General features: G+C 44.8%; 1 protein-coding gene across 1 annotated transcript in view; it reads right to left on the bottom strand.

Annotated features, from left to right (window-relative positions):
• The window catches only part of nudcd1 (NudC domain containing 1), a 168,012-nt gene that overhangs the window by 31,051 nt on the left and 112,063 nt on the right, over positions 1 to 24,898 (bottom strand). Inside the window, exon 7 of the mRNA XM_055634672.1 lies at positions 17,005 to 17,209. Coding sequence (XP_055490647.1) covers positions 17,005 to 17,209 — 205 coding nt within the window. The remainder of the gene's footprint in view (positions 1 to 17,004; positions 17,210 to 24,898) is intronic.

The following is a 24,898-nucleotide window of genomic DNA, read 5'->3' as shown; positions in this document are numbered from 1 at the left end:
CTTGATTGTAATGACATGTAATCTTTTTTTCACTAGATAGCAAGCAAACAAAAACGTTTCACTGTACCTCGGTACATGTGATAATAATAAACTAATCATTTTTCTGCATGATAAAAAAAGAGAAGAAATATTCATTGAGGATCTTCCCATCTCCTGTAATTCCCCACATAGATGATCCCTTTGGTTTCGGAGTGGCCCAATTCTTTCTCTAGTTCTCTCTTTCCATTCATGTACATAAAATCACTTTGGATTCTATCTAATATTATCGGCCACAGACATCTGCTGCCCTCTTTTTGCCCTTGATTTCCTTAGTTGGGGATGGCAACATGCTCCTCAGACCCCTGAAATTTTAAATTTCAGCCCCATTAAAACATTTATTTTAAGTGACCAGATGCTGCATTCACCCTTGCATTTGCTGTTTTTGTTATCAGTAGTTAAAATGAGCATATGTTGATGTACATATCTGCAATTACATAAATACATGTTGCCAAACCCAGTCATTACACTGCAGTAGCAAGCCATTTTCTTTATGAGGGTTCACATTATTTTTGGCAGCATTAAGCACTTGTTTCATATGCTCAAATGACGGCAGCTTTTAAACATATTTTGCAGCTTAATTTCACCATCCCCAAGGCAGCATTTATCCACATCTTTTGCATCACCACTAAACACCCTTCAATTTGTTAGGATGCACAAGGTGGAACATTAACAGGATTATGTGCTGCAGACCAAGACTATACCAATGCCCGAGGTTTGGGTCTCGGGCAATGGATCACTGTCCTCTGTAGTTCAGCTCGGAAAGCCCAGAATAATGCTGGAGCAAATGAAGTAGTACTTAAACTCATCACCTAACAGAGTCTTCTTCCTGGAGCTAAAATTATTTCAAGGTCTTCAAAATGATCAAAAATGCTTGTAATTTGCCGTCCAAATTAATTGCAATGAACAATATTCCGTGAAGATAAAAAATGGTTTATAAAACAAAGTATAGATGGAAAGTTGGCTTAGCTATTAAGTAACATAGTGGTAATCGATATGGGTAGAGCTGTGAAACACTAAGGAGCAGAAAACGCTAGTGGGAGTTGTGTACAGGCCACCAAACTGTAGTAGTGAAGTTGGGGATGGCATCAAACAGGAAATTAGAAATGCGTGCAACAAAGGTAAAACAGTTATAATGGGTGACTTCAATCTACATATAGATTGGGTGAATCAAATTGGCAGGGGTGCTGAGGAAGAGTATTTCTTGGAATGTATGCGGGATAGTTTTCTAAACCAACATGTATAGGAACCAACGAGAGAGCAGGCTATTCTAGACTGGGTATTGAGTAATAAGGAAGGGTTAGTTAGCAGTCTTGTTATGCGTAGCCCCTTGGGCAAGAGTGACCATAATATGGTTGAGTTCTTTATTAGGATGGAGAGTGACATAGTTAATTCAGAAACAATGGTCCTGAACTTAAAAAAGGTAACTTTGAGGGTATGAGACGTGAATTGGCCAAGATAGACTGGCAATTGATTCTTAAAGGATAGACGGTGGATATGCAATGGAAGGCATTTAAAGACTGCATGGATGAACTACAACAATTGTTCATCCCAGTTTGGCCAAAGAATAAATCAGGGAAGGTACTGCATCCGTGGATAACAAGGGAAATCAGGGAAAGTATCAAAACAAAAGATGAAGCATACAAATTAGCCAGAAAAAGCAGCCTACCAGAGGACTGGGAGAATTTCAGAATCCAGCAGAGGAGGACAAAGGGATTAATTAGGAAAGGGAAAATAGATTATGAAAGAAAACTGGCAGGGAACATAAAAACTGACTGAAAAAGTTTTTATAGATATGTGAAGAGAAAAAAAATAGTTAAAACAAATGTAGGTCCCTTGCAGTCAGAAACAGGCGAATTGATCATGGGGGACAAGGACATGGCAGGCCAATTGAATAACTACTTTGGTTCTGTCTTCACTAAGGAAGACATAAATAATCTGCCGGAAATAGCAGGGGACCGGGGGTCAAATGAGATGGAGGAACTGAGTGAAATCCAGGTCAGCTGGGAATTAGTGTTAGGTAAATTGAATGGATTAAAGGCCCAGGGCCAGATAAGTTGCATCCTAGAATACTTAAGGAAGTAGCCCCAGAAATAGTGGAAGCATTAGTGATAATTTTTCAAAACTCTTTAGATTCTGGAGTAGTTCCTGAGGATTGGAGGGTAGCTAATGTAGCCCCACTTTTTAAAAAGGGGGGGGAGAGAGAAAACGGGAATTACAGACCAGTTAGTCTAACATCGGTAGTGGGAAAATGCTAGAGTCAGTTATTAAAGATGGGATAGCAGCACATTTGGAAAGTTGTGAATTCATTGGACAAAGTCAGCATGGATTTATGAAATGTAAATCATGTCTGACGAATCTTATAGAATTTATCGAGGATGTAACTAGTAAAGTGGATAAGGGAGAACCAGTGGATGTGTTATATCTGGACTTTCAGAAGGCTTTCGACAATTAAGAGATTAGTAGGCAAACTTAAAGCACACGGTATTGGGGGTTCAGTATAGATGTGATAGAGAACTGGCTGGCAGACAGGAAGCAAAGAGTAGGAGTAAACGGGTCCTTTTCAGAATGGCAGGCAGTGACTAGTGGGGTACCGCAAGGCTCAGTGCTGGGACCCGAGCTATTTATAATATATATTAATGATCTGGATGAGGGAATTGAATCAAACATCTCCAACTTTGCGGATGAGACGAAGCTGGGGGGCGGTGTTAGCTGTGAGGAGGGTGCTAGGAGGCTGCAAGGTGACTTGGATAGGATGGGTGAGTGGGCAAATGCATGGCAGATGCAGTATAATGTGGATAAATGTGAGGTTATCCAAAAACAGGAATGTAGACTATTATCTGAATGGTAGCCGATTAGGAAAAGGGGAGATGCAACGAGACCTGGGTGTCATGGTACACCAGTCATTGAAAGTAGGCATGCAGGTGCAGCAGGCAGTGAAGAAAGCGAATGGTATGTTAGCATTCCTAGCAAAAGGGTTTGAGTATAAGAGCAGGGAGGTTCTACTGCAGATGCACAGGGTCTTGGTGAGACCCCACCTGGAGTATTGCGTACAAGTTTGATCTCCTAATCTGAGGAACGACATTCTTGCCACAGAAGGAGTACAGAAAAGGTTCACCAGACTGATTCCTGGGATGGCAGGACTTTCATATGAAGAAAGACTTGATAGACTCGGCTTGTACTCGCTAGAATTTATAAGATTGAGGGGGGATCTTATAGAAACTTACAAAATTCTTAAGGGGTTGGACAGGCTAGATGCAGGAAGATTATTCCGGATGTTGGGGAAGTCCAGAACAAGGGGTCACAGTTTCAGGATTAGGGGGAAGTCTTTTAGGACCGAGATGAGAAAATCATTTTTTACACAGAGAGTGGTGAATCTGTGGAATTCTCTGCCACAGAATGTAGTTGAGGCCAGTTCATTGGCTATATTTAAGAGGGAGTTAGATGTGGCCCTTGTGGCTAATGGGATCAGGGGGTATGGAGAGAAGGCAGGTACAGGATACCGAGTTGGATTATCAGCCATGATCATATTGAATAGCGGTGCAGGCTGGAAGGGCCGAATGGCCTACCCCTGCACCTATTTTCTATGTTTCTATGTTTTAATCTCACAACTAATAACCACGTCATTTATACATCAGTAGGATATCAGGGCATGTGCACCATTCACATTCCCCTCAATTACCAGTTATCAACCCAAGAGGGGAGATGGGGTTTGGTTTACCATCTAGTTTGGAGGACCAGCACCAAGTGCACTGGACTGGCAGACTAAGACTTTGTGTTCTCCTTGAACCTACATCCTTTACACGCAGACCAAAGTTGATAGTGGATACGGGGAATGCTGTTAATGTAAGGTCTTCTGCAGCTACAACAGAAACGCTTTTATAGTTGTTAAGAGCTAAACAGGCTACTTGTTTGTGGGATGTCTCGGGATGGTGGGGGAGGTTAATAATGCTGCTCTACAGTGCCTTAAAAATCTTAAATTAATACCATTTTTTTGCTGTTGATACTCAAAAAGACAACAATGATACCCATCTCAACTTAAGACCAAAGTTGAACCCTTGAAGACTTAAGACCAATGTTGGACCCTTCACGACTTAAGTCCAACGTTAGACCCTTGTAGACCAAAAAAGGTGAATTTATTATGGGGAACATGGAAATGGCAGATGATTTGAACAGGTACTTTGGATCCGTCTTAACTAAGGAGGACACAAACAATCTTCCTGCTAGAGGATCTGTGGTGATGGAGAAACTGAAGGAGATCCACATTAGGCAGGAAATGGTGTTGAATAGATGATGGGACTGAAGGCTGATAAATCCCCAGGGCCTGATGGTCTGAATTCCAGGGTACTTAAGGAAGTGGCTCTAGAAATCATGGATGCATTGGTGATAATTTTCCAATGTTCTATAGACTCAGGATCAGTTCCTGTGGATTGGAGGGTAGCTAATGTTATCCCACTTTTTAAGAAAGGCGGGAGAGAGAAAACAGGGAATTATAGACCAGTTAGCCTGACATCGGTGGTGGGGAAGATGCTGGTGTCAATTATAAAAGATGAAATAGCCACACATTTGGATATCAGTAACAGGATCGGACTGAGTCAGCATGGATCTACGAAGGGGAAATCATGCTTGACTAATCTTCTGGAATTTTTTGCAGATGTAACTAGGAAAATGGACAAGGGAGAGACAGTGAATGTAGTGTACCTCAAGTGTTCAAATGAGTTTATTGTCATGTGTCCCTGATAAGACAATGAAATTCTTGCTTTGCTTCAGCACACAGAACATAGTAGGCATTTACTACAAAACAGATCAGTGTGTCCATATACCATAATATAAATATATACACACATGAATAAATAAACTGATAAAGTGCAAATAACAGATAATGGGTTATTAATAATCAGAGTTTTGTCCGAGCCAGGTTTAATAGCCTGATGGCTGTGGGAAAGTAGCTATTCCTGAACCTGGTTGTTGCAGTCTTCAACAACCAGGACTTTAACCTGGACTTTCAGAAAGCATTTGATAAGGTCCCACATAGGAGATTAGTGGGCAAAATTAGGGCACATGGTATTGCGGGTAGACTGCTGACATGGATAGAGAATTGGTTGGCAGACAGGAAACAAAGAGTAGGGATTAACGGGTCCCTTTCAGAATGGCAGGCAGTGATTAGTGGGGTACCTCAAGGCTCGGTGCTGGGACCGCAGCTATTTACAATATACATAAATGATTTGGATGAAGGGATTCAAAGTAACATTAGCGAATTTGCAGATGACACAAAGCTGGGTGGCAGTGTGAACTGTGAGAAGGATACTATGAGAATGCAGGGTGACTTGGACAGGTTGGGGAAGTGGGCAGATGCATGGCAGATGAAGTTTAATGCGGATAAATGTCAGGTTATCCACTTTGGTAGCAAAAACAGGAAGGCAGATTACTATCTAAATGGCTTCAAGTTGGGAAAAGGGGAAGTACAATGGGATTTGGGGGTCCTTGTTCATCAGTCTATGAAAGTAAGCATGCCGGTACAACAGGCAGTGAAAAAAACGAATGGCATGTTGGCCTTTATAACAAGAGGAATCGAATATATGAGCAATGGGGTCCTTCTGCAGTTGTACAGGGCCCTGGAGTATTGTGTGCAGTTTTGGTCCCCTAATTTGAGGAAAGCCATTCTTGCTATTGAGAGAGTGCAGCGTAGGTTTACAAGGTTAATTCCCGGGATGGCGGGACTGTCATATGCTGAGAGAATGGAGCAGCTGGGCTTGTACACTCTGGAGTTTAGAAGGATGAGAGGCGATATCATTGAAACATATAAGATTGTTAAGGGTTTGGACATGCTAGAGGCAGGAAACATGCTCCCGATGTTGGGGGAGACCAGACCAGGGGCCACAGTTTAAGAATAAGGAGTAAGCCATTTAGAACGGAGACGTGGAAACACCTTTTCTCACAGAGAGTTGTGAGTGTGGAATTCTCTGCCTCAGAGGGCGGTGGCGACAGGTTCTCTGGATGCTTTCAAGAGAGCTAGATAGGGTTCTTAAAAATAGCGGAGTCAGGGGATATGGGGAGAAGGCAGGACGGGGTTCTGATTGGGGATGATCAGCCATGATCACATTGAATGGCGGTGCTGGATTGAAGGGCCGAATGGCCTCTTCCTGCACCTATTGTCTATTGCCTATTGTCTATAACAATATTAAGTACATGGTTTACAGTTGTTGCATGCAATATTCCTTTATTTGATTCAAGAATCTGAAATTTATTTACAAACATCTTTACATTGTAAACAGGGGATTCTTGTCATTCTTAAAATGCAGATTAATGAAAACAAATTTAGTTTAATCCAATGTGGACCATACTTTTGGCAAATGTACAATTTTTATCCTGCCCTAGTTTTTTTAAGTTGAACAATATTGTTGCAAAAATGTTTCTAAGGCACTTCAGTATAAAATATGATACTGCTGTTGAATGCTGATTGATTGCTTTTCATCCTCTTCCCAATGCACCACCTGGCAATCTATTATTGCCTTTCTTATGAATTAAATCATCAATAGATTTATGCGTTGTCAGATTAAGAGTTGATTGATTTTGAAGTTTCAATTTTTTTGAAAGCTTCAAAGATATCCTTCCTTTGCATAGAATTGTGAACTCACTAACAGGTGAATTTCAGAGTTAAGACATATTCCCATAATTTTCTAAAGGAGTTGCAATTCTCAGAAGTTATTTTGTAATAATAATCACTGATAATTTGTCCCCAAACTCTTTCTTGAAAATTGTTCAGACGCTGAGGATGTAAAGAATACCAGTTAACTCAAAACGTAGAAAGAGCATTCTGGATAATGCTTAGACAATAAACCACACAAACATTTCAGGCTGTATAAGGCAACAAGAACGCAACTGAATTAATTTGAAGCAACTTCAACAAATTGATGCAATATCTATAACATGGTGAAAAATCCTTTTGTGCCCTTACCAATCTGACCCAAACAACAATGCAACACTAAGCTAAAGTATTACAATTGAAAATTGATTGCTTGGTCCTAGAGATAGGCTTTGCAAAATACCTGAGTTTAGCGCTCAACCAACTGAAAGCATGGTTGCAAAGAGTAAGATAATTAAAATCACTAAAGTCCAAAATTAGAGTAATTCAGTGGTCTTGGAGCATCATACAGCTGGAAAACATTCCAGAGGTAGAGAGGATTAAGGATATGGGGAAAACAGCAAACCATCATAAAACATTTAAAATCAAGGCAGAAGAGACCAAAACTGTTGGAAGGACTCAGCAGGCCTAACAGCATTCTTGTAGGCAGAAATATAGTCAACATTATGGGTGGAGACCCTGCATCAGAACTGAAGTATGTGGAGGGAAGATGCCATTATATAAAGGTGAGAGCAAGGGATGAAACAGAGGCTGGTAGATCATGAGCTATGGTACCCTGTCTTGGTGAGAACGTTGTCAAAGAGCAGAAGGCAGTCAAAATGACAGAGGGAGAATCATGGTTCACTTCCTCTTTTTAATTGGAATTTTAAGTCCAGACTTTCCACCAAAATGTCGGCCATACTCTGCTTCCCTCAGATGCCAATTCACCTGCTGAATTCTTCGAGCAATTTGTTTTTTGCTCCAGATTCCAGCATCCGCAGTCTCATGTCTCCGTTTGACTGTGAACTCCCATCTTGGCAAGCGCACTTTGAAAAAGTTCTTCTATCATCGATAGGAGTTATGTGGGCCCTCTATTTTTTTTGTTTCAACTGCTCTTGAATTATATTCTCACCAAAACTCTGCACTCTACCTCAGCACATCGGTTTCACCCCTCTCTTCACATTCTATATTCCGGTTATCTCCCCTTTACACTCCCAATCCTGTTGCAGATCTCAACACAAAATGTCAACCATCCCCTTGCTTCCACAGAGGGTGCTTGATCAGCTGTTTTTTCCCCAGCAGTTTGTTTGATTGAAATTGAGCCACGGCTGGCTGGAAAGCAATGTAGGTCAGCAAACGTAACAGGTGATGAGTGCCTGGACATGGTGCAAGATAAAATATAGGTAGCAATATTTCAGATGAACCAAACTTCTATTTAACTTGTAGTGAATATTTTCAAAGCATTGTTAGAGCCACAAACAATGCTATTGCCTAGAAATAATTGCACTTTTTCTAAACTTGTTCTGTGGAGATAAGGTGAAGCTTAAAAACTGTCGAAACTAAGATATATCTACATCATTGAATCCCAGCTACTAATGGTGAAGCTATTTCAAAAGCCAATCAACTGGTTCCACAAACAGTCATCCCAATGCAACCAATGTTTGTTTTTATTAATACCAAAGAAAAGTAATGGTCAACACCCTGTGAAAAAAATACTAATCTAAAACTTTAAGACATCCTCTATTTAGAAAGGCAATGGTGCATAGAAGATAGACATAAAATGCTGGAGTAACTCAGCGGGTTTGGCAGCATCTCTGGAGAAAATGATTAGGTGACATTTCCAGTTGAGACCCTTCTTCAGACTGAGAGTCAGAGGATTGGGAAACTAGGGTATGAAAAGGTACAGAACAAATCAGAGGATCTCGACCCGAAACGTCACCTTTTCCTTTTCTCCAGAGATGCTGCCTGACTCACTGAGTTACTCCAGCATTTTGTGTCTATCTTCAGTGTAAACCAGCATCTGCAGTTCCTTCCCACACAATGGTGCATATAAATCCTGTTAACCAAGGGGAGTACCAGCCTGTACATCAGAAGAAAATAATTTTACCTAGGAATTTTAGAAAATACAATGGAGGAAGATGTTTTGGTGCAAATGTCCATATATGTAAGTGTCAATTCCTCTGTAAGAAATGCCTAACACATTGTTGATTTTTGATCGGTTATTTGCAAACCTTTTGAGTTATGATTTATGGAATGAGAAAATGGGTGCAGTGTCATAAAATAGTGTGATATGTGAAGTCTGGCACAGAGGAAATGCATTGTGACAGGTTGGATATGTGTGTGCTAAAATGTAATTATATTTTGTGGTATTAATAGATTCAGAATTCAAGCATTAGAATATGCAAAAGTAGTGTATCTTGAAAAGTTAATCACAGAGAGCAGAAAATCCTCTGCTTAAGACATAAGAATAATGGAAGAGATTATTATCATCCCTTACATGATGCTGAGGATGATCTGAGGATAAGGAGGAGTGAAGCGGCACAATGACAAATCTGATAGATCTTGTCAAACAATATTTTATTCTCAGGGGCAGTTAAAACAAAAATCAAATCATTTTATACTAGAGTCAGAATTTAAAATGACTCTGCATCAAAATTCAAGGAAGGATGATACTTGCATGCTACTGTTTGTATTGATTTGACCAACCCCGATTAAAACAAAATCACAAAGACTGGGGAAGTGCACACATGTACAGATTGCAGGCTTTGCCTCCCACACAATGATGATTATGTTCATTCAACACTTCTGTTTAGGCGGAAAAGCAGGAATCTTAAGGAGAAGAGATAATTTTCATGACTCTCTTCAGAACATCAACAAATGTGTGATTCATGCCAGGAAATGTGCAAAAGTGAAGGAAATGGTAGAATGGACAAATACCTGGCAACCATTAAATGGTGCAGAGTATTGCATGCGCCTGCTGCACCTTGGTAAATCATCTCTGCCTGGCAATTCTATCTTGTATTAACATCCACTCACTTAATTAGCAATTAAAAATCTGTTAGCTAAGCATCAGTATAATGATTTAGAACCTCCTTCAATGTGTACTACTTGCAATCATCTGCCAAGAAATCACATAAGCAAGAACTGTTATCATTTAGAAGTGCAAAGATTCCAAATACATTTATAAATAGCCAATGCACAAACGAAACAGGCGATAACCTAATGAGAATTTTACAAGTATGTTCCGTAAAAGATTAGTTATTGGAACAGGGGTTTCATCATTTCCACATTTTTCATTTATTCCAAATATTAGAGCACATCGCAATTCCACCCTGGCACCATTCCCAACCCTCAACCTCCACCTGTGAATTTCCTCTCCACTGTAGAGAGAACGTTCAATTGTACAGTTTAAAAACAAAGTTAAATACAAAGGTACAAAGGGCATTTATTATCACATACACCAAATGGTGCAGTGAAATTTGACTTGCCACATGAAATTGAAATACCAAATTAATCTTTGTAAAATTATTTTGTTTACCGCTCTATGAAATATATGGCTTAGATAACCCATCATGTGGCATAGATTTCCTTGTCACAACCTATAAAAGCAAAATTTCCTATGCAAGTTTTTCCTTGTTCAGGCATGGGAGTCCATCTCCTCTGGCAGTGAGACAGAAATTGAATGCAAATTTTAGCCTCGGAGGAGTTGTTTTTGAAGCCAGTGGATATGATAGCATTACATATAGACTCAAGATTATTACGATAGTGAGCTATTAGATAATTGACTCACCTGTGTAGCATTGCATTATGGGACATATTTTTTATTAATTATATCACTGCTTTGAGCTTAGTTTAGATTATTTAACATTAGGAAATTACTGTGCAACTATGATGCAACACTGACTTGCAATCTATTATACATTGTAAGCGCAGTAGAGAAAAACTATCAATATTATACAAGAGAATTACTTCTGGCCAAAATCAGTAATTAATTTCATTCCATGAATTACTCTGATTCTTACTTTCTCAGTCTTGGAGTAACAGGCAGTTAATAGGTCTTATCAGGCCGCCAAGAAGCTAATCGGTCATGAGTATTTCAGAATGAGAATTGAGCTCTAAGATCTCAAAATAGTATTTCCATCGATGCAAAATCCAAACTAACAGAATTTTGATCCAGTAACACAACGTACACCAACTTAAACATAACATAATCAGGAATTATCCCATGAGTTTATTATACGGAGGGTTGTAGGGTTCTCCCAGTATCCTGGTCAAATACTTATACATCAATCAATGCCACTAATCAGATTATCCATTCACTTTTAATATTTGTGGTCTTGCTTTTAAAAGTGGCAATACTATTTTAAATGTGGTGGGGACAGGCAGCATCAGGAGATGGAAAATGTCTTTGGATCTTTTCTTGAAGATCAAGAATGCAGCTCTGAGGGGAAAAAAGCTTGTAAATATTATTAAATCCTTCACATCAACTACCTGCACCTGTGTGGTATCTGCATTAAGTAGAAAGGAACCCAGTGGAATAGAGCCCATCTCTAGAGAGTACTAATTCTCCAAATAACTACATTTTAAATTTGATGCATGATTGAATTTTAAGGATTGTTCAGTTATTAAGTTTAGCTAGGTTGTATTTAGAAATCAGCTTAACATGAACAATAAAACAGAATGCTGGAGGAACTCAGCACACTCTTCTTTAATTCCAACCCGAAATGTCATTGTCCATTTCCCACCACAGATGCTGCCTGGCCCACTGTGACAAGACCATGCTCCAGACATTTTATCAAGGGAGATTTTTCATCCCCAACCTTTTTGATTTTGTCTTTTCTGGGCTTGACACAGAAGTTACCCAGAAGGATGAATGGGTTTCCTTTTAGGATCTTGGCAGAGATTTTTCTAAGATCAGTGTTGAAGCCTCCTTGAGCTGCTGACAAAATTGAGAATTAAAATAATGACAATTGCATTCAAGTCCCGTGTTAATGAGCTAAAAATGCACAAGGCATTCACTTGAGGGCCTGTCCCACTTACGTGTCCTTGGCATGCAAATTACGCAACCTCGTGGTCACGTGAGGCACACGGGCATCGTATGGCTGCGCAGGGCCAGCCCCACTGAGAAGCGCGGAGGGGTATGTAGTTGTGCGCAACATCGCGTGGGGCTCCGAAGTTTTTGTAACAAATGAAATCTTCGCACGCCAACGGCCTGTCGCGGAACAGATGGCCAAAGTGGGAGAGGCCCAAGACCCTGGTGTGACACAACGTGTCACCTTCAACAGCAGCAGAAACAGGCAAACGATCGCCGAACTCGGCCTGGGGCTCATGGCCGTTGAGGTCCGGATCCGCCCCCACTCTGCTCCCAGAGCAGGGCCAAGAAAATTGAAGATAGACATAAAATGCTGGAGTAACTCAGCGGGACCGGCAGCATCTCTGGAGAGAAGCAATGGGTGACGTTTCGTGTCAAGACCCTTCTTTCAGACTGAAGAGTCTCGACACGAAACATAACCCATTCCTTCTCTCGGGAGATGCTGCCGGTTTACTCCGGCATCTTGCGTCCATCTTCAAATGACGTCACGCGCTCCAGACGGCTGCGCGGTCGACTGAAGTTGACGGGACAGTCGAGGCTCAACGCGACCACGAGGTCGCATAATTAGCATGCCAAGAACACGTAAGTGGGACAGGGGCTTTACTCGACAGGGGAGTAAGTGAGACACTCAATTAACATTCTTCACAGCAACGCTCACGCCATGAAAAACCCCTTGACTCATGTACCCTTCACCGCAGTTTTTGAGCTGACCATCTTTTTTCGATTGCACCTCATTCAGAACACCAATATCCATAGATCTGATTTTATTAGGCCCTGATAATGCACCAATGCTCTGTTGTGCCACTATTGGAACCTATCTAAGTTGGTCCTGCCATTCTGACTTCATGTTGAGGAGTGGAAATTAGCTGAACATGATATATTTTACATTGGATGGCTATTGAATACGTTATCACATGGATTTGACATATTGAGAGGAGGGCCAATGGCAAGGGGGTCAGAGTGTATACATACACATCACCTTGAATAGCTGAAAGTAGCAGACTCAGAATCTTGTACCAAGTATAGAGTAGACTGGATGCTTCATTCAAACCTAACAACAAAAGGATCAAGGCTTTGAGCTGAGATCATTACTTGTGAAACTCTCTCTGAATCTATAACTAAAAGTCTCATCTTGACCACTTCCTGTCTGCGCTGTATATTGATTTTAGAAAAAAACATGTATCGCTATAATTTTTGGCCATCTTACTGACAGTCCGCTGTGGCAGCCCTGAGGATTTTTCCGATCAATGAAAAAAAGTTATGAGTGTTTAAAAAATCTTGCGATCAGCTGATTGGTCCTCTTGCCTGTCAATCACCACGATGAAGATAAATCCCCTTCTGGCGGGGGGGCTGGACTATAAAACCCCGGATGCCTGGTCGTGAGTCAGTCACTCTGGAAGATCGTGAGGGAGAGACCACAACTGTGATTCTAAACTGTAAATCGACTGAACTCTGAGTCTGCAATGTACTTGCAATAAATGATTTGTTAGCCCTTAATGACAATGTAATGAGTTGTTTGGCAATTTGGTGGACTGCACTCTGCTTGAAATGCTATGAAATTGAATTTGGTTGCCTGCACTCTGCCTGAAATGCTATGAAACCGAATTTGGTGACCTGCACTCTGCCTGAAATGCTATGAAACTGAATTTGGTGGCCTGCACTCTGCCTGAAGTACTATGAAACTGAATTTGGTGGCCTGCATTCTGCCTGAAATGCTATGAAACTGAATTTGGTGACCTGCACTCTGCTTGAAATGGAATTTCAAGGAATAGCCATGAGTGAACTGCCAGCCCACCAGCCCCGAGTGACTGAGCTGCCAGCCCACCAGCCCTGAGTGACTGAGGTGCCAGCCCACTAGCCCCGACTAAGCTGCCAGCCCACGAATCCATTCGGCCCACAATGTCTATACTAGCCCTATGAACGGTCATCCTGTGTGCTCGATGTACTGGAGAAGTTCCCGCGAACCGAAGTCCATCTCCTCTTCCAGTCATCTTTGTGTCCTGAGGGTGCCTCCTGCTGCCGACCATGAAGGCGCTGGACGCATTACCCTGGTTCATCTCCCACCGGCCCTGGCTCCCACATCCGATGTCTCCAGCTCTCTCCTGGTTACGCCAATTGCAATTGGAATTGAACACTGTGCAATCAACACCTCACATTCGGACTTCTGCCCTCATAAGAGATGAAAGGTCTTGAATAAGCAGTCAAAGATGTCCGAGGATTCTCTAAAGAAATCTCTAAAGAATTTTAAAAAACTACAAATGCTGAAAATCTGGAATAAAAACTGAAACTGCTGGATATCCATCAGGTCAGGTAGAATTTGTGAAAGAGAAACAATTTATTGGGAAAGATTAATGACTGGAAACATTGACACTCTTTTTCTCCATTGACATTGCCTGACTGAGTATTTCTACCATTTTCTATTTTCGGGAGTGCAATAAAATACAGTAGCTGGGTTGATTGACCTTACAACTATCTTCCCCAGTGCAATGTATGACTCCAGCCAGTGTACCATTCTTCTGTTGGTTCATACTAAAGGACCTGTCCCACTTTTGGCAACCTTATTTCGAGGTCAGGAGACTCTGCGCTCGCCACAAGCTCGCCACATGTTCGTAGGTGGTCTCTGGTTAGTCTCCTTCATGGTCGAGAGGAGTTCCCGCATGGCGGTAACTATTCGCGGCCTCAGTATGGTCGCGCAAAATTTTTCAACATGTTGAAAAATTGGTTGCCATGGAGAAAATCGATACTTTTGAAGTCGTAGTGCAATGGTAGTGGGGTCGCCATGTCGTTGTAGGGAGTCGAGGTAGCCTCAGGTAGTTTTAGTTAATCTCCTTTGCTGACCGGGCATTTTAATTGGCTCATTGGGGGGAAAAAAACGTACGCACTAGTTTTCAGAACCAAGGAAAACCAACCAGTAAAGTTAAATGCCCGCTAAACTTCATAGCTGTGTATCTCTGGCTTATTAAAAGTTGTCTGGCTTCTTAAAAGTGTCTCCACTCCTTCTCCCCCACTTCTCCCCTCCCCCCTGGGCAGCTTTTCACATTGTGTCCTACCTACTCACCAATCTAGTCATGATCGACAATACACAACATATGGACTTTATCCATATTGTTTGTAAAAATTATGTGGAATATAACAGGTTAATTTCGTAGGCCATAGTAGTTCATGATACTGGAAGGAGAAAAATCTAAGGCAGAGCCGGAAGTTACGACATTTCAGACATTTTCGTAGTTCTAATACAGCCCAGATAGAAAAAACTAAACTAAAAGCAAAAGTCCCCCCACCCACGCAAAGCTCGAAACTGACAAGTAGGCAGTCAGTACGCTATCTAACCCCTCCCCAAGCCCCATCTCTTTCTCGTGGCAGCTCCAAAAGTATATTTACCACTCAATAGCCAAAACAAATTAATATTATGGATAAAAGTACATGCAAGCTGTGAAAAACAAGAACTGCTTCACATTACCATATAACCATATAACAATTACAGCACGGAAACAGGCCATCTTGGCCCTACAAGTCCGTGCCGAACAACTTTTTTTCCCTTAGTCCCACCTGCCTGCACTCATACCATAACCCTCCATTCCCTTCTCATCCATATGCCTATCCAATTTATTTTTAAATGATACCAATGAACCTGCCTCCACCACTTCCACTGGAAGCTCATTCCACACCGCTACCACTCTCTGAGTAAAGAAGTTCCCCCTCATATTACCCCTAAACTTCTGTCCCTTAATTCTGAAATCATGTCCTCTTGTTTGAATCTTCCCTATTCTCAAAGGGAAAAGCTTGTCCACATCAACTCTGTCTATCCCTCTCATCATTTTAAAGACCTCTATCAAGTCCCCCCTTAACCTTCTGCGCGCCAGAGAATAAAGACCTAACTTATTCAACATTCACATTGTTTGTCCAAGGACAGGAAGAGAAACCCTTCGGAAGACATTTTGAGTGGAAGAGCTAACAAAGAAGATCTTACAGTTAATGTATAATATCATCACATTAACATCCCCAAAACAAACAAAAAAAAAAACAGAAGGAAAGAAAAAAAAGAAATTAACAGCATCTTAGAGAACTTAAAAGTTATGATTTGATACCATCATACTAATATTCTAAAAAGTAATTAAAAAATAGCTCATTCGGTTAAATTCTTAGTCATTTACAAAGCGTTGTATTGTCAAATTAGGAGCAATAAATCTCCGATTGTAATTCAGTCAGCTCTCCGTCGCGTCTTCGGGGGGGGGGGGGGGGAACACACAGGGGAACACACATTAATCAATGTCCACCCCCAGTCCCAGCGATTTCGGGATACTACTAAACTACTCAATAAATTGTAAGTTCAAGAGATTCCAGCAGGATTTTAATAAGAAAGCTGGAAGCGTCTTGCGGATTGTTAAATAATCGGCTGTTACCATCAGGAAGTCGTAATCGCAGTCTGGCTGGGTAGAGCAGAGTAGGGCGTAGCTGCTTCTTAAATAACTCAGACGCACGTCATCTATCTGTTACCCATCTTACTTGGTGTGGTTATTTGATCCCTATAGCCAGCAGATCAATGGCAAAAGAATCAAGCCCACCTCAGAATTAGTAGACGCAAAATGCTGGAGTAACTCAGCGGGACAGACAGCATCACTGGAGAGAAGAAATGGGTGACGTTTCGGTCGAGACCCTTCTTCAAACTTTTTTTTCCTGCACACATTGTCCACTCCACTGTTTCTGTCCTATCCACCTCAGAAATGCTTTGGCAGTTATCTAACCCACACACCTGCACTTTTTGGCTAAAATTAGACTAAATGACTGAATAACACTAATATTCACAAGCACTGAAAAACAATTAAAACTAATTAAATTAAATGTTTAACAATTTGTAATTATTTTTTTTAATAATTAACTATTAAAACAATACATATTAACTATATTAATTAAGTAAATTAATTCATAAGGACACATTATCCGAATCCATTCTTTCTCAGAGCTGTTTCTCCATCATGAAATGAATGCAATTAAACCTGTGTTAACTCTAACATGGCAGGGGTTTAGTTGGTACATCCTATATGTAACTGCACGTTGGTGATCTGTTGTTGAACACTGTGACATTGCCAATATCAAAGCATAGTTGGAATAACCACAACAAGATATTTCAAAAGTTTTGGGACTTCAACAAATTTCAGATTGTCAGACTGGTCTTCCCCCCAAAAAAGTGTTACCATTTCCCTACTGTCACACTACAATTATTAAGAATGAGAGCAGGGAAAGTACTTACCTATTTTCTGCAATTGTCCAAGTGCTCTCGCTATGGTCAACTGAGGAGAACAACTGGCCCTCTATGAAACCAACTTGGTCTTTTACTCCAACTTGCAAGTGATCTGGTGACAACTGGAACTCTATGTTCTGTTTTGTTGTGTTTTCTGGAAGCTGAATATTTATAGTCAGGTCATCATTCGTCTGCTGCCAATAATATACTGGTTCTGTGGAATTAAAATCCCATTTTTTACCATAACTAAACAAGGCAAAGCACAATCAATCTCCCAAACCTCCTGCAATGCTTTCCTATAAATGTTTTTAATCTTGAATGTATTATTTCATAGTATTAAGGCTCCAGTCTACTGTGCAGTGCTACATGTAAAAGCTCCTGTGCATACACAGATTACATACATTAGCTTAGAGGATTTCTCCAAATACCTGTACTGAAGATACTCAGGGGTAGGTACTGAATTTTAAAGTTGTACCAGACCAAGTGCTGGGTCTTTTCCCCCCAACGTGCGGTTGAGGGGGTAGCGGCGGCGTCACACACATTAACCACCCCCCCATGCCCAGGGAGGGGGAGAGGGGTTAGGGAGAGAGAGGGAGGGGGAGAGGGAGGGAGGGGAGTGGGGGGGGGGGGGACAAGGAGGTGGGGACAGGGAGGGCGGCGACAGGAAGGGTGGGGGACAGGGAGGGGGGGGACAGGAAGGGGGGGCAGGAAGGGGGGGGGAAAAGGGGGGGGGAGACGGGAAGGGGGGGGAGACAGGAAGGGGGGGGGGGGGAGACAGGAAGGGGGGGAGACAGGAAGGGGGGGAGACAGGAAGGGGGGGGGAGACAGGAAGGGGGGGAGACAGGAAGGGGGGGGAGACAGGAACAGGGGGGGGGAGACAGGAAGGGGGGGGGGAGACAGGACAGGAAGGGGGGGGGGAGACAGGAAGGGGGGGGAGACAGGAAGGGGGGGACAGGAAGGGGGGGGGGCAGGAAGGGGGGGACAGGGGAAGGGGGGGAGGGGACAGGAAGGGGGGGAGGGGACAGGAAGGGGGGGGGGGGGGGGACAGGAAGGGGGGGGGGGACAGGGGGGGGGGAGACAGGAAGGGGGGGAGACAGGAAGGGGAGGGGGACAGGGGAGGGAGACAGGAAGGAGGCAGGGGGAGACAGGAAGGGGGGGGAGGGACAGGAAGGGGGGGGAGACAGGAAGGGGGAGGAGACAGGAAGGGGGGGGGAGACAGGAAGGGGGGGGACAGGGAAGGGGGGGGACAGGAAGGGGGGGGGACAGGAGGGGGGGGGGAAGGGGGGAGACAGGGGGGGGGGAACAGGAGGGGGGGGGGGGAGGGGACAGGAAGGGGGGGGGGGACAGGAAGGGGGGGAGACAGGAAAGGGGGGGGAGAGACAGGAAGGGGGGGGGGGAGACAGGAAGGGGGGGGGAGACAGGAAGGGGGGGGGGGGGGGAGACAGGAAGGGGGGGAGACAGGAAGGGGGGGAGACAGGAAGGGGGGGGGGAGACAGGAAGGGGGGGAGACAGGACAGGAAGGGGGGGGAGACAGGAAGGGGGGGGGGAGACAGGAAGGGGGGGGGAGACAGGAAGGGGGGGGAGACAGGAGGGGGGGGGGGGGAGACAGGAAGGGGGGGGGGGGGACAGGAAGGGGGGGGGACAGAAGGGGGGGAAGGAAGGGGGGGGGGCAGGAAGGGGGGGGGGACAGGAAGGGGGGGGGGAGGGGGACAGGGGGGGGGGGGGGGGGGGGGGGGGGAGACAGGAAAGGGGGGGGGGGACAGGAAGGAAGGGGGGGGGACAGGACAGGGGGGGGGGGAAGGAAGGGGGGGGGGACAGGAAGGGGGGGGGACAGGAAGGGGGGGGGAGGACAGGAAGGGGGGGGAGGACAGGAAGGGGGGACCAGGCGGGGAGGGGGGGGGGACAGGATGGGGGGGGGGGGACAGGAAGGGGGGGGGGGACAGGAAGGGGGGGACAGGAAGGGGGGGGGAAGGACAGGAAGGGGGGGAACAGGACAGGAAGGGGGGGGACCAGGGGGGGGGACAGGGGGGGGGACAGGAAGGGGGGGGACAGGAAGGGGGGGGGGGACAGGAAGGGGGGAGACAGGAAGGGGGGGAGACAGGAAGGGGGGGGGGGACAGGAAGGGGGGGGACAGGAAGGGGGGGGCAGGAGGGGGGGGACAGGAAGGGGGGGACAGGAAGGGGGGGGCAGGAAGGGGGGGGGGCAGGGGGGGGGGGGCAGGAAGGGGGGGACAGGAAGGGGGGGGGGGAATGGGGGGGACGGGAAGGGGGGGGAAGGAAGGGGGGGGGAAGGGGGGACAGGGAGGGGGGGATATTAAGGGGGGGGACAGGAAGGGGGGAACGGCCTCGCTGGGCTCCAAAAATCTTGCACTGTCCGAAAATCTTGAGCACCAACGGCCTGTCGGCCCACAGGCACATTGAGGGCGTACGCAGCGTCTCGACGTTGTACGCAGTGTCTTGACGTCGTACGCAATTTCTTGACGGCGTACGCCTAGCGCGTGGCGTCGCGCGATGACGTCACCGCCCGGCGTGCCGTTGCGTGATGACATCACCGCCCGACGCAGTGCGACGTCCAAATTCAGTCGGCCCGCCTCCTGCCCAGCTGATTGGTGAGTATGATGTCGGGACCATACCCTCCGCGGTTCGAATTGGGACTGGCCCCGCGCAGCCGTCCTCCTCAAAGGAGCACGTTTGGTCGCGAGGCTCGCGGGGGGTTGGAGCGGGCGGGCGTAGGAGTGCAGATGTGGGAGACGTGGCACGAGCGTACCTGGAGCGAGCGGGGGGGGAGTGGAGGGGAGGGGTGCCGGGCTGCCAAATGAAGAGAGAGAAGCGGCTTGGATTGGTCGGCATGTGGGCATTGTGATGTCAGCAGCTGTAAGAGCCGTTCTGATCTTAAAAATTTAGTTTTGTTTGAGTTTTGTGATCAATTTTACTCAAAATCTGGGGAAATAATTGACCAAGGTGTGGATGTGCGAATGTAAAAGTAAAATCGCTAGCGAAATGGTAAAAATGCCGGCGCTTTTGCGTCTGGTTTGTGTGGAGTAACGAATCAAATGCAAAAAATGCCGTATACCCACACACCCACAGAGTTTTAAAAGTATATAGATACGTAGGAAGGAACTGCAGATGTTGGCTTACACTGAAGGTAGACACAAAATGCTGGAGTAACTCAGCAGGACAGGCAGTATCTCTGGAGAGTAGGAATAGCTGACATTTTGGGACATTTCAGACTTCAGAGTCTGAAGAACATCACCCATTCCTTCTCTCCAGAGATGCTGTCTATTCCGCTAAGTTACTCCAGCATTTTGTGTCTATCTTTAAAGTTATATGATTTGGCCCAAATAAAATCAAGTGCATAACTCTTGAATGTTATCTCAGCTGCACTAGTTTAATTCATTACTTTTAATTTCAATTTAATCTGACCTATTGTAAATATATATAATGTGTTCATATCTTGCAAATCTTTGCAGAATTTTTCATACCGTTAATTTCAAAATTTCCTAGTTCTCCAACAAGAATTATTAAAGAGAATGTTAAACAAGCATAGTTACCAGAGCTTCCCTACAAAGAGCATCCCTGTTGTTTTCTGAATTACAATTATTTAGCAGCACCGAGAAATAGATTAGACAATAGACAATAGGTGCAGAAGTAGGCCATGTGGCCCTTCGAGCCAGCACCGCCATTCAATGTGATCATGGCTGATCATCCCCAATCGGTACCCCGTTCCTGCCTTCTCCCCATATCCTGACTCCGCTATTATTAAGAGCTCTATCTAGCTCTCTCTTGAAAGCATCCAGAGAACCAGCCTACACCGCCCTCTGAGGCAGAGAATTCCACAGACTCACCACTCTCTGTGAGAAAATGTGTTTCCTCGTCTGTTCTCAATGGCTTATTCCTTATTCTTAAACTGTGGCCCCTGGTTCTGGACTCCCCCAACATCGGGAACATGTTTCCTGCCTCTAACGTGTCCAAACCCTTAACAATCTTATATGTTTCAATGATTCCCTCTCATCCTTCTAAACTCCAGAGTGTACAAGCCCAGCTGCTCCATTCTCTCAGCATATGAGAGTCCCGCAATCCCAGGAATTAATCTTGTAAACCTACGCTGCACTCCCTCAATAGCAAGAATGTCCTTCCTCAAATTAGGGGACCAAAACTGCACACAATACTCTAGGTGTGGTCTCACTAGGGCTCTGTACAACTGCAGAAGGACCTCTTTGCTCCTATATTCGACTACTCTTGTTATAAAGGCCAACATGCCATTCGTTTTCTTCACTGCCTGCTGTACCTGCATGCTTACTTTCATAAACTGATGAACAAGGACCCCCAGATCCCGTTGTACTTCCCCTTTTCCCAACTTGACGCCATTTAGATAGTAATCTGCCTTCCTGTTTTTGCTACCAAAGTGGATAACCTGACATTTATCCGCATTAAACTTCATCTGCCATGCATCTGCCCACTTCCCCAACCTGTCCAAGTCACCCTGCATTCTCATAGCATCCTCCTCACAGTTCACACTGCCACCCAGATTTGTGTCATCTGCAAATTTGCTAATGTTCCTTTTAATCCCTTCATCCAAATCATTGATGTATATTGTAAATAGCTGCAGTCCCAGCACCGAGCCTTGCGGTACCCCACTAGTCACTGCCTGCCATTCTGAAAGGGACCCGTTAATCCCTACTCTTTGTTTCCTGTCAGCACTCTACCCCCAATGTGCCCTAATTTTGCCCACTAATCTCCTTTGTGAGACCTTATCAAATGCTTTCTAAAAGTCCAGGTACACTACATCCACTGGCTCTCCCTTGTCCATTTCCCTAGTTACATCTTCAAAAAATCCCAGTAGATTAGTCAAGCATGATTTCCCCTTCATAAATCCATGCTGACTCGGACCGATCCTGTTACTGTTATCCAAATGTTGGGCTATCTCATCTTTTATAATTGACTACAGCATCTTCCCCACCACCGATGTCAGGATAACTGGTCTATAATTCCCTGTTTTCTCTCTCCCGCCTTTCTGAAAAAGTGGGATAACATTAGCTACCCTCCAATCCACAGGAACTGATCCCGAGTCTATAAAATTATCACCAATGCATCCACGATTTCCAGAGCCACTTCCTTAAGTACCCTGGGATGCAGACCATCAGGCCCTGGGGATTTATCAGCCTTCAGTCCCAATTACAGTCCCAATTACAGATTACAGTAGACAACTATTAAATCATTGCAATAGTTTCACTGAATTAATGAATTTTGACAGTCACTCTCAAATCTTCAATCTCAATCTCAATCTCAAAGCACTTTATTCGTCCCCGAGGGGCAATTTAAAAAGGCGCATTACAGTAGCTTTTTTTAAAAGGGACACAATCAACAAACATAAGCAGCACGCATACTGCACAATCAACCAGCACACGCATTTCACAGACACACTGCACAATCACACATCAACATTCAACACATAGCAATAGTTTTAAAGTGCTTCCTAAGTGCTTCAATTAAAAAGTGCATATGGAAGGTAATTTCATTTCATATGTTCACGATATGTTCAATGTTCATATGTTCAAATCTTCAAACTACAGGTGCACAACCTTTTATTCGAAGATCCAAATAACGAAAACCTCCGAATAGCGACATTTTTTCAGTCCTAGAAAAAAGGTCCTTGAAAACGTTCACGGAGGGTGGCCCGCAGAAGTGACAGCGGAACCTCCGGTCGGTCCTCGAAGAAAGGGGAACTAAATCCCCATTCATAAAAGAGAAGGTAAGGGTATATTGCGCGGGAGGGTTAATAATTGACAATATGCTGCTGTCTGCCCGCTGAGTTAAAAAGTTCCCACGGTAGACTCACGATACACAGTGTATCGTGAGTCTTGCGTGGGAACTTTTTAACTCAGCGTGCAGGCAGCAGCAGATTGTCGCTCCCTTCAGTTTCACCCCACCTACACCCCTCTGCTTCCCGGCCATGTGTGTGACCCCTTCCCTCCCCTCTCCAGCTCCCCGCCCATTGCACCATCGTGGGGGCTTTGCACTGTCTTCACGTCGGCAATGCCAGTCACCGGAGACGTCAGGACCAACGGGACACCGACCCCCAGGCCCACTGCAAGCACGGAGATCCCAGAGACCCACAGCCAGCAGCAGCCCAGCCCCGTTCCAACTCCAGAGGAAAACTGCAAACTAGCGGGAGACATCGGGACCACCAGAAGCCGCTCCCCGATGGGCCGCTACGGCGACAAGTGGCAGTTCGCCCACAGCCCGAGCTGTGCCTCCTCATCGAGACACCGACCCCCAGGCCCACTGCAAGCACGGAGATCCCAGATCAGCAACTCCAGCCCAGCCCCGCTCCAACTCCAGAGGAACACGCTCCCCGTATGGGCAGAAACTGATAGTGCGCAAGGTGCGTCTTGTTCTTGGGGTCGCGCAGCTCGGGCCGTGGGCGAACTGCCACTTGTCGCCGTAGCGGCCCATCGGGGAGCGGATTCCTCTGGAGTTGGGGGTGGGGGCGGTGGGGGGGGAGGGGGAGGGGGGTATTGTGCTGTTTGATCGCCCCCTGCTATCCCAGGGACAGGGAGACAGGACGTTCACCGAGGGCGGCCCGCAGAGGTGACAGTGGAACCTCCGGTCGGTCCTCGACGAAAGGGGAACTAAATCCCCATTCATAAAAGAGAAGGTGAGGGTACATTGCGTGGGAGAGTAGGAATCCCAAGACAAAGTTGAGTGAGCGTTCACCGAGGGTGGCCCGCAGAGGTGACAGCGGAACCTCGGGTCGGTCCTGGAAGAAAGGGGAACTAAATCACCTTCATAAAAGAGAAGTGGAGGGTATATTGCGCGGGAGTGTATATCGCCTACCTGGAAGAAACCAGACATTTTTTCCAGGATGTCGTCTGCACACCAAAGCTCACGTTTGGCGCCTCTGCTGCACACGGATATAAGAGTGTGAAAATGTCGCCTTAGGCCGCCTTAGGGCATGTAGCCCCGCTAGGATGACATGAGTGCGGGAGGTGATTCAATGCTGCGGTCACATTTACAAATTCAGGAATTCATTCAACACACTGCATTTCATACAGACATTTATTCTGCAAGAAAAAACTACGTTGAAGACTCAAACTCGCGACCGAGGAACTGCCGGGATCAAGGCGCAAACTCGCGACCTTGCGGATATGAGCCGGGCACTCTACCACCGAGCCAGCCATTAAAATCTACGCTAAAAAAATTCCATTCCGAAGACCGTCAAATTCCAAATTACGAAAAGTGTCTGGTCCCAAGGCTGTCGGATAAAAGGTTGTGCACCTGTATTATTATTACTTCATTTAACAGCATCAGCATGCTTTAAATCTATGTCATGACTGTATGCATTATGAATGTTTCCCTCATCTGTTAATGAAGCAGTTGTGGTTGTGTAGACTCGTTTCTCACGGCATGAAATCACAGAGCTTTGAAATCTTCAAGGAATCACTCGCGTGTCTCCGAAGTAAAATAATAAGATTAAACGAGAATTTACCAGTTTGAAGTTTGATCTTTATTTTATGAGGAATTACGTTGGTGAGTACGTGCCCTCCACTCCCAACCCTCTCTCACAAAGGTAATCTGGTAGTTCTAGGTTTCTGATCTTACTATGATACGTCAATTACTGTTATCGATGATTTCACACTGCTGCTTTGAAGATTGACGCGCATGCGGACGAGCGAGGCTCTTCACGTACTCACCAACGTAACTCCTCATAAAATAAAAATCAAACTTCAAACTGGTAAGTTCTCGTTTAATCTTACTATTTTGAGGAATGGGTCTGAATACTTATGTAAATGCGATATTTCAGTTATTTATTTTTAATTACTTTGCAAAAATTTCTAAACATCTGTTTTCGCTTTTATATTATGAGGTATTGCCTGTAGATTGATGATTAAAAAAAAGATTTA

Source organism: Leucoraja erinacea, chromosome 4, assembly GCF_028641065.1.
Source record: "Leucoraja erinacea ecotype New England chromosome 4, Leri_hhj_1, whole genome shotgun sequence".
Taxonomy (NCBI): domain Eukaryota; kingdom Metazoa; phylum Chordata; class Chondrichthyes; order Rajiformes; family Rajidae; genus Leucoraja; species Leucoraja erinaceus.
Note: the sequence above shows the minus strand (reverse complement) of the source record. Positions and strands in the feature narration are given on the sequence as shown.